General features: G+C 35.8%; 1 protein-coding gene across 2 annotated transcripts in view; it reads right to left on the bottom strand.

Moving 5' to 3' along the window:
- Positions 1 to 4,346: 4,346 nt before the first annotated feature.
- PTGER3 (prostaglandin E receptor 3) overlaps positions 4,347 to 19,150 on the bottom strand; it is a 176,932-nt gene continuing 162,128 nt past the window's right edge. For both annotated transcript variants that reach the window (XM_073896529.1, XM_025871842.2), the window contains one exon: positions 4,347 to 4,582. In XM_073896529.1, coding sequence (XP_073752630.1) covers positions 4,555 to 4,582 — 28 coding nt within the window. In that variant the 3' untranslated portion in view covers positions 4,347 to 4,554. The remainder of the gene's footprint in view (positions 4,583 to 19,150) is intronic.

Genomic DNA, 19,150 nt, shown 5'->3' with positions numbered 1-19,150 from the left:
TTCGGAGGGCATGTTATAGGTAAGATCCTGGGCCCACACACTTAATTTCCCCTATGAATTTGGGCTACTGTGGGAAGAAAGTAGAAAAGCCTATAACCTGGAGACCTCCTTGAGGCCAGTTTTAGCACAGTGTTACAAACAAAAGAAACACAAATCCAAGTCTGACTGGGCTTTCAAAAAAAAATGAAATCTTGACTTGCACATTTTCCTGTGTGAGGGACCAGAAACACTGAGTGCCCCTCCCCCCTGCAGTGCAACGAGCTTGCAGCTGAAGTATTGCAAACATACCTTCTAAATGTATTCCTAAAATGACAGTAAGAAAACTCCCCAATGGCAAAAGAAAAGGAAGAAAGAGGAAAAAAAGGAGAAGAAAAAGAAAGGGGAAGAGGAAGAATGAGTTGAAACTCGAATAATGAACCCTGAATGGTAAGCAAATGGGTTACCTGGGATTACCTGGCAGCTGAAGGTGGGATGAAGAGACCCAGCCGCAGAAATAGAACTTGAGACTTTCATAGTAAGTCCAGGCCCTCAAAGTGGGCTGAAGTGATCACAGGTCATTACCAACCCTGCCCCCAGGTAGAAGATAAAAATCATCTTGGGAGTAAAGCATTCCCATTTTGGCACCTGAAGACTACCGCACAGCAAATCCCCGCCCCCCCCACCCCTGCCCCCGAAACTGGTTGACATCTGGAAAGCACTATTTAAAAACCTCTGGCTCTTAATGAGTCATGATTAGGACTAATAGGAGGATCCATCTTGCAGGGGAAGAACTGAAACCTATCTGTTGTTCCAGAGACATACCTGAACTCTTTGGACCTTGTACATAATAGTGTTCAAGATTTGATGTCCAAAAGGATGAGGAAAGCTAAGTGAGCAGAATCTTTGCTAAAATTCTGTCACAACAGAATTACATTATTAACCACAACAACAGTAATATAGCAATAATAGCAAATATTTAAGAAATGCTTATTTTGTTCCAGGCACTGTCCTAAGGAAAAATGTACTGAATTATTTTAACAAACTCTGAAAAACCACATGTTGTCTTTATTTTATAGATAAGGAAACTGCAGTGCAGGGAGGTTACATTCTTGTCCCAGTTCACATGGATGGTAAGCACCAGAGCCTGACAATGTGGAACCATGCTAACCCTAGCATATAGGGGGAACTAAGTAAATAGTATTTATTTCAATTTTTTTGTTTGCTGATCTATTGAACAGCCTTGGCTGAGCTGGAAGGAAACAGAGATCACCTTATTTTCTTCTCAAAATCTTCTAGCTCCTAGGCCCTTCTAGAACCTGGACCTACCCCTGTCTGCTGCCTCCTACCTATTGGTGGGGACTAGCCTTTGTTCTTGGCATTGCTGTATGTCCTAGTGTACTGCAATGTCGCAGATCATTCTCATTCAGGGACTTTGGAGGAGGCACTATTCTTTATCATTAAGAGTCCATAGGATTTTCACAGGATAAGTGATAATGTGTGAAGCACCACAAATATAAAAACTGCCACCTTTCATAGTTCTAAGTAGTATGGTAATGTAAGAGACAAAAATGGCATTTGTTATGAATTGTAATCACCTCTTTAATTCAGGCTTCTTTAAGAGATAAATTATTGGAATTGTTATTGGGGAGTATTCTAGGATAAAAACAGATATTCTAATTTTTTTTTAACTTAAGAAAGAAAGAATTAAAAACTTGAGTCATAGGTAAATCATTGCCTAGCATATACAAACACTTAATACAAAGATTTATGAACTAGCTCGATAAATAAATCACATTAAGCTTGTGGCTGCTAAATTAATAGCAAATAAGAATAGATTAAATTTACTTGTAAATAAGCCTTTTGGAAGAAGTTATGAAACAAGAAGCTAACCTGTCCTTTCTTATATTGGACATTTTTGAGAATGGTTTCAATTATTTACTAAATCAGAGTAAGATTTTGTAGAAGGTACAACCTGAAGTTAATATAAATATTACATTTATCATTAAAACAAACAAAAAACTTTGAGGCAGATGAGGTAAAAAACCACCAAGATAATTAATTTCTTTTGAGTGTGATATAGGCTTAAAATGCAAAAATAACAATAATGAATTTTTTTCAAATAAAATTATTAACCTTTTGTATTGTGCATTGCACAAAACCCTAATATAAGAGCACTGACTTTTTTGAGCTAAATTAAGAATCAGTTTCCTAAGCAAACTCCCCCAAAGTGCAGGTGTAAACTAATGAACAGTGGAGAGTTTATGAGCCTTCATCCAAGATAATTTGTTCTATTAAAATAACTGGGAGGCCTGGAACTCTGAAGAATGTTTGTCATTTTTTAAATGAAATCACTCCTATTTTTGAACAATTTCAACATTCCATGCTACTATTTTTGTCTCCAAATCTGACTCATCAGTTAGAACCTAAATATTATTTTGAGGTTATAATTCTGATTAGATTAAAAAATTATATTGGATACAAACTTGGACTAGATATATTATCCCAGGCCAGCTATTTCTTCCAGTTATACTTATTATAATTCGAACCCTTACTATTCCTTTTCTAATGCATTTTCCCATTAATAATCATTATTCTAGGTGATGAAATACCTACTTACACTTGGATGTTATCATCCTCTTTGGTCTATTATTATCAAATGTTAAAATATTACTTCCCTTTCAATAACTTCAGTAAGAAGACAACAAAACTGGGGGCTTTTTTCAAGAAACCAAACAGATGCTTATGTTTAAAAATGAAATTAAAAATAATGGAAAGTTTAAATTGGAATCCAAATAAATTAACTCTAAATATTTGCCTGTGCCTTTATTTCTCTAGTCTGTGCTAAGAGAAAACCCGTAGAGAAAGATAGAAGAGCAAAACATAATAAAGAAACCTTTAGTCCATATATTTCACATTAAGAAGTTACATTAACTAGCTGTCAGTATTCAAATTAACATTGTTTTAGACTCACAAACTTCTATAATCTTCCAGAGGAATTTATTCATTAATACCAGTTTTGTGTGTGGTGACAATGTGATAATATAATCTGGTATGTTCTAGGAACTTTCCTTTTTTTCCAAACTCATTTTGACATCTACCCATTTAGATATATTGACATTATCATCTCAACTTTTATTTTGCCATAACATCAAATTCTCATATCAATGTATGGCTTATGTTTATAAAAGAATTTGAATTTACTTTTCTTTTTCCTATCATCCATGTCCACACCCACTGCACACCTAACCTTTGAATAATGACTTGCAAAATCCTGATAAAGACAGGGAATATAGGAGAGGTCCCAAATAAGGAAAAGGGTAAGTGACATGTGGGAAAAAGGGAAAACACCAGTTGAACTTAAACTAATCTACAGATTATGATTATAACTGACAAATAGGTTGTCCATAAAGGCAGAACTCTTCTACTCTTGCTATCTGTTTACATGAGTGTCAATGCTTCAGAAAGAAACGATGTGCCAGGAAGAAATATAAATGGTGGTCATGAGTTTGAGAAAAATTTGGGAAAATGAAAAGATTGGTATGTGGCCTGTTTCCCAAGATGTTTTCATGGACAAAGTCTGGGTTGTAGGAAGAGAAGATTATTGAGCTAGAGACAATGGTAGAGGCAGAGGTAGAAATAGAGCGAGAGAGAAGATTTACAGAAGGCATTCAAAAAACCCATTGTATTTATTAAATACCAGAAAAAGATTTTTATCCAGAGCATATTTTTAAGACCCTCGCAAATCATTAATAAATCGACAGGGGAAATACCCAGGGGAAATTGTCAATTTTATAAACAGGCCAGACACAGAAGAAAACCAAATCATCAATAAGAAAAATTCTCAACTCCACATTTCAATCAGGAAAATGTAAAATAAATTAACAATGAGATACCATTTCACACCCATGAGAACGTAAAAACCTAAAACATCACAAATGTTGTGATGTTTTATGTTTATAGATACACACGGAGGAAACTCTTACACATGTGAATATAAGATGCATATGCTGTCTGACCCAGCACTTCCACTCCCAGGTATTTATCTTAGAGAAACTCATGCTGTTGTGCACAAGCTAACATGTACACTGGTGATTTTTTTCCTTTCTTTCTTTTTCTTTTTTTGCAGTGTTGCTTATTATAGTGAAATAAAATAACTTTCTCTTGTCAGGGGACTGACAAATTATGTTTTCTTCAAACTATGGAATACTCTACAGCAGTTAAAATTAATGATGTAGAGTTTCATGTTTCAATATGGATAAATCTCAAGAGATATAATTTTGAGTGAAGAAAACCAAGTAGCAAATCATACATATTAATATGAAAACATGTATGTAAATATTTTAACTCATAAAACAAGAGGATACAAATTTAATGGATGCATATATGTGTAGTAAAAGTATAAAACATGCATGGGAACAGGACATACCAACTTCTGGATGGGGTTACCTTTGGAGGTGAGCATAGGGGAGAAAATGAAAGGGTATGGGTTAGGAGGTGCGATTTTTCTGTGATATTTTCTTTTCTTAACAAAAAGAAAGTTGAGGAACTTCCAGTGATGTGATCTTGGCAGCAAGGTCAATTTTTAATCTCCAAAAAATTCCTCCTGAAAAATAAACAAAAAAATTAGGATAACAAATGAAAAACCTATCGATAACATCTAAATAAAACTAGAAAGAAAAATATTTCCATAAACTTCAGATTATGAACACGAATGATAAATCACCTACAGCAGCAGAATAAGAACACGATCAAAGCTGGGTGATAGGAATAGTGAGAAATGAATGGGGACAACCTGTGTACTCCATGAACCAGGGTTTTGAAATATGCCAACAAATATCCACCTCTAAGAGAAGAAGACCCTACATATTCTGGGTGGAAACATAGGAAGACAAATCTGAGAATGACTAGTGAAACTTGGGAAAGTCCCCGGAGTCTGTGAATTAAGAAAACTGCACACAGGCATGAAAAAAAAAATTAAAGATCTGAGCTAATTTTAATTTATAGTTAAATGACCACACAGTTGAGCCACCGGTTAACTTCCATTTACAAGTTAAATGACAGAACAAGGAAGTAAACAGAGAAATCCAGAATGTAAAGCATTCTATAGGACAACTAAACCAGTTTCTACAAGTCAGTGTCTGAGGGGGAAAGGAGGACGAGAAAGACTTCTCTGAATTAAGAGATATTTGTAAGATGTAATCAACTGAAAGTGGGGATCTTGTTTGGATTCTGATTCAAACAAACCAATGGAGACATTTTCCAGACCATTCATAATTTGATTTTGGACTAGGTATGAGATGATAGCAAAGAAATATTGCCAATTTTATTAGGTGATAATAATACTTTTTTAAAGGAAAATGTCCACAATTTTTAGAGATTTATATTGAATCATATAGGGGTAAAATTTTGCTGCCTAATATTTGCTGTAAAATGCATAAAGAAGGAAAAATGGGAAGAGCATTTTTTTAAAATAGGTTAAGTTATACAAAGCTACATTAATTAAAACAATGTGGTACTGGCATAAAAACAGACATATAGACCAATGGCATAGAATAGAGAACCCAGAAATAAATCCTTTTGCATATGGTCAAATGATCTGCAGCAAAAGTGCCAATGGAGGAAAAAGCAGTCTCTTCAACAAATGGAATTGGGAAAATTGGATATTCACATGCAAAAAATGAACTTGATTCCTTACCTTAGATCATATGCCAAAAATTAAGTCAAAATGGATTAAAGACCTAAGTGTAAGACATAAAGCCATGAAACTACTAGAAGAAAACATAGGGGGAAAAGCTTCATGACACTGAATTTGGCAAGGTTTTTTGTTATGACACCAAAAGTACAGAAGCAAAAATAGACAAGTGAGACTATTTCAGATTTCAAAACCTCTGCACATCAAAGAAAATAGTCAACAGACTGAAAGGCAACCTTCAGATGGGAGAAAATATTTGTAAATTATGTATCTGGAGTTATATTCAGAATACATGAAGGGCTCCTACATCTCAACAGCAACAGCAACAACAAAAACAGCCCAATTTAAAAACGGGCAAAAAACTTGAATGGACACTTCTGCAAAATAAATATACAAATGGCCAACAAGTTTATGAAGAAATGCTCATCTAAAGAATCATTAGAGAAATGAAAATTGAAATCCCAAAGTGAGATCACGTCACACACATTAAGATGGCCACTAACACAAAAAACAGAAAATAACTAGTGTTGGTGAGAATGTGAAGATATTAGAATTGATGGGAACATAAAATGGTGCAGCCATTATGGAAGAACAGTATAGAGGGTCCTCAAAACATTAAGAATACAATTGCCATACGATCCAGTGGTCCCACTTCTGCATATGTATCCAAAAGAATTGAGAAGAGAATCTCAAAGAGATATTTGCGCACCTATGTTCATTGAAGCATTATTCACAATGACCAAGAAGTGGAAGTAACCCAAATGTCTATCAACAAATGATTGTATAAAGAAAGTGTGGGAAATACATACATTGTAATATTATGTAGTGTGAAAAAAGAAGGAAATCCTGTCATGTACTACAACATGGATGAAACTTGAAGACATTATGCTAAGTGAAATAAATCAGTCATAAAAAGACGATTACTACATGGTTCCACTTTTCTGAGGTATCTATAATAGTTAAATTCATAGCAGAAAGTTGAACTGTGGTTCAACTGGGGGCTGGGGAAATGGAGGGATGAGAAGTTATTCAAAGGGCATAGAGTTTCAGTTTTGCAAGATGAAAAAATTATAGCGATCCATAACATAACAATATGAATATAGTTAGCACTACTGAATTACACACTTAAAAATGGTTAGGATGGGGGGCGCCTGGCTGGCTTGGTTGGTGGAGCTTTTGACTCTTGATCTTGGGGTTGTGAGTTCAAGCCCCACGTTGGGTGTAGAGATTACTTAAAAATAAAATCTTTTAAAAAATGGTTAAGGTGGTAAATATTATGTTATGTGTCTTTACTACAATTAAAAAATAAATAAAAAATAGATTGAATGAATATGACAAAAATTTGACAATTGTTTTATCTTAGTGGTTGGTATATCTTATACTAGCCTCTAACTTTGAATTTATATCAAAATGTTCATGACTTTTTTCAGAAAAAAAGAAATTTGAAATACGTATTGCAGTGTATTAACATCTGTTTATTTAGGGCAGGAAGACACTGGATGTTTTTGTATGCTTGGAACATTTCATGATTCAGAAGAAGTAATGACTATGGAAACTTGACAACATTGAACCTTAAGTTTATTCAGTTTGAGTCCATGGGTCCCAATTCCAAATTATTATAAGAAAGGAAATCCTGCACTAATCAACAGTGACCAGTGGAGAAGATCACATAGTTCAAACAGGACTGTATGAAGATGACGATCCAGAAAAAAGTGATCTGGGCTTTGAAGAAACTGAAAATATTTACTATAGGTTGGAAGGGCAGGAAGGATTTTCACTGTAGATTAAAAAACCAAACACAAATGTGTAATAAGGCCTGGATGCATTTGGCTCTCACAGTTTGATGCCATTATCCACTCATGCCACTAATAAATCCTGAAACTCCTATGCTATTTTTTTCACTTTCTTGAAAGACAAAACAAACAAATAGGGGCGCCTGGGTGGCTCAGATGGTTAAGTGTCTGCCTTCAGCTCAGGTCATGATCCTGGGGTCCTGGGATCAAACCCCGCATCAGGCTCCCTGCTAGAGGGGAGCCTGCTTCTCCCTCTCCCTCTACTGCTCTCCCTGCTTGTGCTCTTTTGCTCTCTCTGTCAAAATAAATAAATAAAATCTTTAAAAAAATGCTCACAGTCTTCCAAGGTATCTATTGCTATGCCCTGGTAGCTAAAGATGATAAATGATCTTTTCTTTAGGAAATGCTAAAAACTTGTCAGTTATATTAATGATCCAGGCAAGATGACTCATGAGCTTTTACACAGTGTTATTACTGACTACATTAAAAGAAGAAATTGAATGATCTTATATTAGTGATGTAACAGGACAGATGGTAGCTACACTTGTGGTTAACATAGAATAATGTATAGGGCGCCTGGGTGGCTCAGTCATTAAGCGTCTGCCTTTGGCTCAGGTAAGGGTCCTGGGATAGAGCCCTGCATCAGGCTCCCTGCTCAGCGGAAGCCTGCTTCCCCCTCTCCCACTCCCCCTGCTTGTGTTCCCTCTCTCGCTATGTCTCTCTCTGTCAAATAAATGAATAAAATCTTAAAAAAAAACATAGAATAATGTATAAACTTGTCAAATCACTAAATTGCACATCCAAAACTAATAAAACATTGTGTGTCAACTATACTCATATTTTTAAAAAAAAGCAAAAATTGATAATAACATCAACATCAAAACAAAATTGCATTCCCTGAATCAAATAAGTCATAAATGACTATCAAAGCCTGCCCCAACCAATTACTGGGGAAATCTGCCATATAATTTTACACCAACTCTTTATTGCTGCTCTTTATATTTTTGCATGGTTAGGAGAAGTTTCTGAATATGACCTATAAAAGTCTTTTAAAAAGTTTATTATTTACTGTGTATTTTGAAATAATTATAGATTTACAAAAAGTTTCTATAATGTAAAGTCCTTGGGTACCCTCATCTACTTTGTCCCAAAGGTTACATCATGCATTAACTACAGTACAATGTCAAAGGCAGGGAATTTATATTGGTACCATGTTGCATATAGTTCTGTGTCATTTTATCATTTGTATAGATTCCTGTAACCAGCACTGCAATGAAGATACAGAATTCTTCCATCACCACAAAGATCTACTACTGTCAGAATCAAACGGAGAAGGCTTTTTCTTTTCTTTTTTTCCTTTTATTTGCCAGTTTCAAAATGCCAAGTTATACTCTTCCATCTTCCGATATCAAATGTAGAAATCTTACTTGCCTTTAAGTTTCTTTACTTTTTTCACTTATAATTGTCTTGAATACTTCCTCTACATACATTGAGGTCCACATCAGAAAAATATTGTATTTTCCACTGACGCTGCATGAAGGAAACTGTTTTCCTGCTGGCTGGTAGTGACAGTCCCCCCACTGACCTCTGGTATCACTTCTGTGGAGATGGGAGGGTGCCTTCTTACTGCCAGGCGGAGACGGAGTCCAGGTTCCCAGGGGACTTCCACTGACACTGTCAAAAGAGGCTTGCTACTGCTGGATGACGATGAGAGTCCCATCTCCCAATCTGGCTTCTCTCTCACCACACCTGGCAAGGGTAGAAGTCAAGGATCCCCACCCAGCTTTTGCTGACAGTGATGGGACTAGAGCTGCAGTTTGTTCCACGGGGCACTTCTGCAGTTATTATCTAAAAACTTCATCTTGCTAAGCTGCCCCTTTCCTTGTCCTTTGCTAGAAAGAACTGGATTTTATGAGGGCCCTAATTTGTCAGTTTCCATTGGTTTTTCCAGGTATGGCTTCTCCAACACCCAGTCCAGGATATAGGAGTCCAAAAGGTAACCCACGGAATTGGCCATCATGATCTTTCTTGGGTTCTCAGGTCTACAGTTGGTCAGCCTTCTTCTCCTTACCTCTCAGCCTTCTTAGGTTTATGTATCACATCCAGGACTTTTGTGTGCACTTAGGGAAAGGAATAGGGAGAAGTGCATCTACTCCATTGTGGATCAGAACCAGACACCTAGTGAGATTTTAGAACTTCATGAAGTTTAATTTGTCCAAGCATTTTTTAATTTGATTAAGCATTAAGCAGCTGTGAGTAAACATTTCTTTGTCATCTAATTGAAGACAATAAGAGACACGACTTATGGTGGAGGTACCACCTCACACCAACTCTAAAAGCTAAACTAATAAATTCAGCATGTAGTGGCTAAGATCAGCCACCTGACAAGTCATCTTCAAAGAACAATGTGATTTCCTTTGGAAACCAGTAGCAACCAGTAGCAAGCAACCAGGGCTTGATTGTGGTCTAGATATGTACTAAAATAACTAAAGGAAGAAGTATATGAACTGATTATTAATGTGAAACCTCAGAAGAGCGAGTGCTTCAAACCCAATTTTAATACTTTCCATTTCAACATCATGAAGTGAGAAAATGCCCTGAACAGAGGATTGGATTTCCCAATACTGTATTCTTAGACACTCTATCCTTAGGCAGAAAAATGTATGTACTGGGCTAACATAATTTGACCAACTCATAACTTTTGTTCTGATTCCACAAAGTAAAATAACTTTGCACTTATCTATTGTACTCCTTGACAAGTTCTTAGAGAAAATAAGATGAGAAGAAGATTCAAACATCTGATACCTGCAGCAACTTTATTTCTCAGTATAATTCTTTAAATTGGCATTCTCACCAGTATCTCATGAGTTTTGATTAGTGTGAGCCTGTCCCTCATTTCCAGACCTTCAAAGCTGAGAAGTAGATAATGACAAGAGGTACCCAGAGTAACTTACTGCCTCCTTGTGAGACTCAGATGACCTTCCTAAGCACTATCTCTAAACTCCTTAAATTATTCCAATTAAGTTATATATATATATACTTCAGAAACAAGTGAAACTACATTGCTTTAACATGACCACAAATATTAATTTAACTACAGTGAGCCAGGAAGTATAAAGAAAAAATATCCTTAAAGATTAATATTTAAAAGAGTATATGTTTCCCAAGGTAAACAAACTGATAGCAATCATTCTTCCATTCAACAAATATTCATAGAGTGCCTTGTTCTGTCCCAGATCTTGGGATAGATCAGGAAAGGCAGCAGACAAAACTCCTGTCTGTGGAACTTGCATTCTAGAGAGTGGAGACAAGACAGAAATAAGACATGTAAGTCCTATGGATGTTAGAAAGGAGCACGTGCCATGGAAAAGAAAAAGGAAAGCAGGGTGAAGGAGACCAGGAGTGTGGAGGTTGGGTGGGGAATGGGCAGGATGGTCCAATTGAGAAGGTGAGATTTTGCACAGATTTAAAGGAGATGAGGGATATAACAAGGACATCTTGAAACATGGACATGTAACAAGGACATCTGAGGGTAAAGCACTGAAAGAGAAAGTGGTAGAAGAGATGATATCAGAGAGGTAATGAAGGTACACAAGACAATGTGGACACTTTTTGGCCATTTTTGAAACTGAGCCTTAAACTGACTGACACAAGAAGCCATTGAAGATATTCTTTAAACTTTTGTTTTGATATAATTTCAAACACAGCAAAGTGAAAAGTACAAGGAATACTTTTATTTACATTAACCAATTGTTTACATTTTTCTCCCAATTGCTTTTGTCATTTGCATTCTCTTGATAGATAGATATAGATTTTTTTCCTGAACTATTTGACAGTGAACTGGAGATATTTGTGACCCTTTACCACTAAATAGTTCCGTGAATATTTTATAAAAACAAAGGCATTCTCTCTTTCTCTCTCTTGCTCTCTGTAAAAATAAATCTTTTAAAAAAAAAAGGGGGGGTGGCACCTGGGTGGCTCGGTCAGTTGAGCATCTGACTCTTGGTTTCCACTCAGGTCATGATCTCCTGGGTTGTGGGATCAAGCCCTGCATCTTGCTTCATGCTCCGCGAGGAGTCTGCTTAAAAGATTCTCTCCCTCTGCCCCTCCCCACACATGCATGTGCTCTCTCTCTCTCAAAATAAATAAATAAATCTTTAAAAAAATAACAACAAAGACATTCTCTCATATAACTACAGTACTATTAACAAAACCAGGAAAATTGATATTGATAAAACACTTATCAAATTTATAGCCTATATTCAAATTTTATCAATTTTCTCAGTAATATTCTTTTTGGCTATATTTTTCTCTCTGACATAACCCTGGAATAATTTTTTTCTTTAAGAAGTCTAGGTTCCTTGATAAATAGAAATCAAGATCTAGGTATTAGGTGTGTTCAATGCTTTTAGATAATCTCTGTGAACATATCTAGTACATGTACATGTACACACACAGATGGCTATATCTATAATCACTTCTAAATTTATTTATCTAAAGTAAATATTAAAAATCATGAGTTTATAGTGATATTTTCCATTTCAATTCAATACCAATGTTTCTTCTCTTCATATTTATAACTTTCCCTTAAAATACTACTCCCATTGCTTTTAACATGTTTACACATTTGTTTAAACAATTTTAATATTGCTAACCCATATCATTGCAAAAAGCCAACCTATTGACTGAAGTTCAGTATTTGTTTAAAGTTTTTGGTAAAATTACATGCGATGAAATGCATAACTCTTGAGTATACAATTTGATAATTTTTGGCAAATGCTTACACCTGTGTAACCTGCAACCCCTCTACTTCTGCTAAGCATGGAACAAAACCAGCCAGGGAAAAGTCAAGAACATATGCAAGGAGGTGATTATAATGATTGGTCAGAGAGTTTTATTTGTTTATTTTTTTAAGATTTTATTTTTAAGTCATCTCTACACCTAACGTGGGATTCAAACTCACAATAGACTTAGAATAGACTTGCTTAGGTTGAAATTTTAAGAAATTACTAGATATCAAACATACATAGTCAGAGAAGCAGTCTTTGTATCATTCTCCATTGCTTTTTTTTTTTTTTTTTTGCTTTTCTTAAAATTTTTAATTAGTTTCAGAGGTGGAATTAAGTGATTCATCAGTTGCATATAACACCCAGTGCTCATCACAGTAAGTGCCCTCCTTAATGCCCTTCACACAGTTACTGCATCCCCCCTACCCACCTCCCCTCCAGTAACCCTGTTTGTTTCCTAGAGTTCAGTGTCTCTTATGGTTTGCCTCCCTCTGAGTTTTCATCTTTTTATTTTTCTCTCCCTTCCCCTATGTTCATCTGTTTTGTTTCTTAAATTCCATTTATGAGTGAAATCATATGGTATTTGTCTTTCTCTGACTCATTTCCTGTAGCATAGTACACTCTAGTTCTATCCATGTCATTGCAAATGGCAAGATTTCATTCTTTTGATGGGTGGGTAATATTCCATTGTGTGTATATATATATATATATATATCTTATTTGTTTTCTCACATGGCTGATAAGCAGCACCACCAGAGTTGACCTGATGTAGAGCTGAGACCAGGAATTTTTGGCTGCCTCTCATTGTCCCTGGCCTGCCCTATGACACCCGCTGTGTGAGATTCCCTATTCTCATGTTGAATGAAGAGGATGCTCTTGCTCATTGCCTCCATAAGTTACTTCTTAGAAAAAGGAAAGAAGAAACATTAACCTTGAGCAAGGAAAATGAGTCATGATGTTAAAAAAATAACATCTTTTTAAGACTTTCTGCAGCATGGTCATAAATATGGTCACTTTTTGTGGTAAATATTAGAGGGATTTATCTATTTATTCCCATATTCCATTCTGTACCTTTAAGAATCCCAGTCTGCTATATTTTTATTAGCTTTCTCTTCTTCAATTTGTCAATGGCTTTACATGTGTGTTTAGAAATTATGTGATTTTATTTTCATCTATTTCATGAAACTTTGCCTCTGTTGCAAGATTTGCAATTGTACTTGGCGCTATAATTACTTGGCATTATATTACCATTATATTATCAGATGTTCTCAATATCTGGCAATCAGCAAGAAACAGATAAGACAGTACATAATGGGAGGAAATAGAAGCTAGTGATTAAGTCATCAGTGAACATGTATGTGTTATTAAGACTTCTGCATCCCTATACAGACTACAACTGCAGAGAGTCAAGATATACAGAAGATTACCTATAACCTATGAAACAAGCACTAGTATTATTATGCTCATTTCACCAGGAAGAAAGTGAGGCTTAGCCATGTTCAAGTTGCAACATTATAAAGTTTTGTAAGTGACAGAGTCAAGGATTGAACCTACATCTGACTCTGACCTCTAAGGACATCATAGTAAACTATAAAGAACTTCAATTTGATTATGTGTTTTTAAGGAAAAGCAGAGAAACAAGGTCAAGGTGAAGGTCAATAAAAACTGTTAATTAAATACACAATTGTGTGATCAAGACCATTAATTTTGCATGAATTTAGAAAAGGATATTGGTTTATAAAATGAAAGAAGATGGGGATTGTAGGGATAATTTAGTAATATGCAAGGCAGGTAAACTGATTGTCCCAAACCACATAACCTTAGTGATACAGCTGGGTTTTAAAACTACAACTCCTTGCTTTTTCTAAGATAAGCTTGTGACAAAATAAAAAAATTATATCTTATTTGTGAGATTCAAACTTTTTAATAATGTACATCATGAAGTTAGCCCAAACTGGATAACATGAACTTGATACTATAGTGATGCAGAAGAGGTGGAGAAAAAATTAGAATGATTCAGCGATTAAACCTGTCTAGATGGAAGCTTTAATGTATATCAGACACTATTGGGTCCTGTGGATGCAGAATTAATGAGTAGCTCACAGTGTTAGGGAACAGAGAAACATTTACCAACAAAGATAATGTAATAAGTGCAATTTGAAAGGCAAATCACGAAATGCTGTGGGCACTCAGAGTGGGGAGGAAATAATTCAGCCTAAAAGATTTCTATTGATCCTGTTGTGGTGTTTCACAGAAGAGATGAGATTTGAGTTTAACAGTCATCTAAGGGGCTGAAGGCTATGCCAATCAGAAAGAACAGCAAAGGTATAAGGTCTCATACAGCAAAGTATGTTAAGGGAATAGCAGGAAATTCAACAAAACTCTAAATATTTATGCAAGAGCCTCAGAAATATATTTTGAAGAATTCTTAGCTTGTAAAAATTGAAAACCATTCTGTTCAGAAAAGTCTTGCTAATTTCAAATTTTGCTTAAGTAAAAAATATCCTTTAGAATACATTTTTACTCTTCCAGTATCAGCATTAGCAGCCTTGCCATTGACACTTACATTTTAATAATTGTCACAAGCTGTAAGTGTTGACCACCTGTGACTAATCACAAACTCTCATCGCATTGGATATATTTTGCCTCTATGTCTTTGAAGAAATGTCTAGGCTTTGTCAGACTATTTACATTTCAGTTATGAAATTCAATAAAATAAGAGGGTAACAAGCTCAAATAGCACTGACTAATGTGAACTGATGCAATGAGACTCTTTCCAGTTCGATGAGCAAAAAAATCTTCCCCGTATGGTATCTGCTGTATGTTCTTCTCTCAGAATAGTTACCACTCATAAAGCTTATTTTTTTCATACATAAAGCAAAACTTTCTCATTCCTTAACATTTGTTTATGCCCCAGTGGAATTCTTTTCCTAGGTTCAAGTTTGAGTGAGCCTGGAGGGCATCTATATTATAATACCTTACATGTCTTACATGTCTTCCTCCCAGCCCTGAATAAATTGGATCTTGAGGGAAGGGATGAAATCTCACCCATATAGTATTTCCAGTATCTGGCACTTAGTAGGTATTTTATCAATGAGAAATAGATGAATAAGAATAGGTGAATGAAACTGGAGAAAGCCCCACTGATCTGAGTATTGTGAATCTAGAAGAAGTATAATTTAGATGTTTAAGAAAAGAGATTACCTGAAATGTTGGGATTTTATGGAGTCAAAAATAACCTTCTCCTTTTTACCTACTCCTGAGTTTGTAAAGTAAGACACATAAAACAGATGGATATTTCTTTTTTTTAAAGTAAGTTATATTACTGATAAACAGTTTAAAGATAATGATTTAAATTTACAGTAAAAATAATTTTCCAAAACTTTATCTCAGGATTGCATAGACCTATCTCCCAAGTTATCAGCATAGCTGGACACTACAGAACCCTCCCATAGGAGTCTCCTTACTAGTTGGCAAAGAGAAAATTAGATGTTATTTGTTCATTCTAGAAATACTAATCATACACCTATTGTGTTCTAAGCAATAGAGCTATGATGTTGAATAATTTCTGAGCTCACAATGTTGGACTGAAGTGAATAGGTGATTTCAATATAGCATAATGTAGGGCACTAAGGGAGAACAGGAAGAGCTCAAAGCCTGGACTTTAACTTCAGGAATGTTTCCTATGGGATATCCAAGATGTGGCTTGAAGGAAGAGTAATAGCTCTCTAGTAAAAAGGAGTGTTCCAGACCAAAAAAAAAATAAAGTAATGAAGCATAAAGAACCCTTTTTTTAAGTGATTGGAGGGTAGAATATGAATGGACAGAGAGATGGAGGGAAGGAAGAAAGAAGAGAAAAAAGAGTATGAAAACAAGGCATAAAAGGTTGGTAGAGGACAGTTCAGGAAGGCTTTGCAAGCAATTTTAGGTACTTTCCACTGGACTCTCTCCTAAATGCAGTAATAGTTAACTGAGTGGTTTCCAGCTGGAGAATGACATGTTATTTTGTCCACTTTGTGAAATATGTTAGGAAAGATGGCAGGAGGATCATTTGGGAAACTTGAACATCAGTAGAAGCAGGAAGATTGGAGAGAAGTAGACAGACTTGAGAAGCACATAGGATGCACTGTCAAGAGGAACTGGTGGCAGGTTAGCTGAAGAAGGAGGAGTCAAGCCCAATGCCATTGTTTTCTGGCCTAAGTGGAGAGTTGATGTGCCATTCTCTAATCAAAGTAAGATGGGGGGTTGAAGAGGGTGATTTAGGCTTATGGTAATGAATTAATTTTTAGATTGATCAGTTTGGGAAGTCTGGGGATCATTATTGGCAGTAGGATATACAGAAAAATGAAACACAAATATAATCTGGGCTAGAGATAAAGATTTGAAGAACATTAACAAGATAAGTTGATCCAGGTGTTGACATTGCAAAACCTAAAATGGAAGAAATACTGAAAAACTAAAATACTCCACTGAAAGTTAACCCAAGATATAAAAATGATTTTGAAAAACAGATCCTTTGGAGAGTAGTTTTTACAAAAGATTTAAGTATTCCGCATGGGCAGTTTAAAGCAATCTATCTGCAAAGGTACATTTAGTATGTAATATGGGCTAATTGCCATGGATTTATTTGCTAAGGGTGGTTTTGGTTTGTTTGTTTTTCTCAGTTACAACTGGAAGAAAATTTCTCCCATGTTCATCTTTGCTCAGTATATGATTTGGAACAACTCACTACAATTAGCAACTTCAGTTCAGAACATTACCAGGATTGAAAAAGCAAATTAGGACATGTCCTACAAATTAAGATGCATTGCCAAGTATCTCCAGGGTGCCTTAGCTCTGTATGATTAGCTTCCCCATTCATCATATGTTCATGCAGAATTTTACCATGCTGTCTCCAGAGAATACAGGTGCCCAATAATCAAGATGTAACTGAGTTAGAGGATTCTACTGCTGGAAGAAAACTTAGAATCTGCAAAAGCCAGACCTCAGTCAAGAATTATATATCTTGGAAAAATCTTTAAGGCTGTTTGGGGCAGTTTGCAACTGTGGGTAAAGATCCATTAGTGAGCTGTGAAATCACTTTGGTAGGTTACTACTTGCTTGTTTAAAAAACTGAAATAGAATAAAAATAGAGTAAAATAGACTAGAATAGAAAATACCGAAGCATGCCACACATGGAACAGGTAAATAGTTTTGTGGAAAAATAAGCATGGATAGGAAGAGAGAAAAAAAGCATTTTAGTGACAATAACAACCTGAGTAAATGTGGGAAAGTAAGAAAAAATAAGGAATGTATAGGGAATATCAAATGGTTCACGATAGTTATTGTTGAATATAAATGCAGATGACTTATGAGAGATAAAACTGGACCATTACTGGAGCCCATATTGCATTGGGTCATGAAAAATATTAAAGAATTAATATGTCATTCAGTAGGCAACAGAGAATCATGGAAGGTTTCCAATCAGGGAATCAATATGATAGAAAGTTTAATCCTAGAGCTTTATGGAAGGTCATCCTGTACAGAGATCAGGTAGCATTTGTAGCAATAATTCAGACATAAGGAACTTAAAATCTGTATGTACCAAATTTCTTCCTGACTCAGGGCTTTCTATGGGATGTTTCCTTTGTCTGGATGCTCTCCACCATAGCTGCTACCACCACCTTATGTTTAAGTTATTTTCTTCTAGTCTTTCATATATCAGTGAAATTTTCTCTCTCAGAGAAATTTCCTGACCTTCAACACTAGGTTAGGATACATATCACACTTACAATCAAATAACTAATGTACGATTATTTAGTTTCTGTATCATCTGGTAGAATGTAAGGTCCATAGCAGAGGGAATTTGTCTTGTTCAAAACAATAATCTCAGCAATTAGAGTGGTGCCTTTTACACTGTTGATTATTAATAATTTTTTTGTTGAAGAAATGAAGGAGTGTTGATAGTGACTACAGAAGGAAAATTAAGTGCAGAGGACATTGTAAAGGAACACTCAGCAGGACACAGGGATTTATTAGGTATTGGAGCAAGGAAAATGAAGAGCCAAAGACTCATTCCTTCTTTCAACAAGCACTTGTCCCATATACTGTCTATGTCAGGCACTGTGCTGGACCCTGGGAAAATGGAGATGAATAAGATATAACTTCATAGTCAAAAGTTAGAGCAAATTCTTTTTTTTTTTTAGATTTTTATTTATTTATTGAGAGAGAGAGAGAATGGTAGAGAGAGAGCATGAGAGGGAGGAAGGTCAGAGGGAGAAGCAGACTCCCTGCTGAGCAGGGAGACCGATGCAGGACTTGATCCTGGGACTCTAGGATCATGACCTGAGCTGAAGGCAGTCGCTTAACCAACTGAGCCACCCAGGTGCCCTAGAGCAAATTCTTATGTAACATTTACTATATGCCAGGTACTGTTCAAAGCACTTGATATACAGTAACCTGATAACTTCACAAGGAAGGTACTATTATCATCCCCATTTTCCAGATGAGGAAACTAAGACAAAGAGAGACAAATAACCTGCCCAAATTCACTCTAAGTGGCAGAGTAGGGATTCGGTTCCATTTTCTTAATTACCCTGCTTTACTGCTGCTCCAGCCTGAAGCAAGGAACACAGACAGGTAAACAGATTGTCACAAAATGACATACTAATATACACATACACATGGTCCAGAAGTAGCCCAGAGAATAAAGTGGTTATCTATTAGAAAGGGAGGGTCAAAGAAGGCTCAATAGGGGAAAGGGACATGGAACTGAGTTTGGGGGATAAATTGGAGTTTGCCATGTGGGAAACATGATGGGGAGAGCACTCTAGGTGATACCTCTTCAAGATCAGAAAGTATGAAATAACATGATATTTAGGGGGACCTACAATAAGTTTGGAATTTCTGGAAAATTCCTG

Source organism: Callorhinus ursinus, unplaced genomic scaffold (assembly GCF_003265705.2).
Source record: "Callorhinus ursinus isolate GAN/ISIS: 27379988/994484 unplaced genomic scaffold, GSC_fseal_2.0 scaffold9, whole genome shotgun sequence".
Taxonomy (NCBI): domain Eukaryota; kingdom Metazoa; phylum Chordata; class Mammalia; order Carnivora; family Otariidae; genus Callorhinus; species Callorhinus ursinus.
Note: the sequence above shows the minus strand (reverse complement) of the source record. Positions and strands in the feature narration are given on the sequence as shown.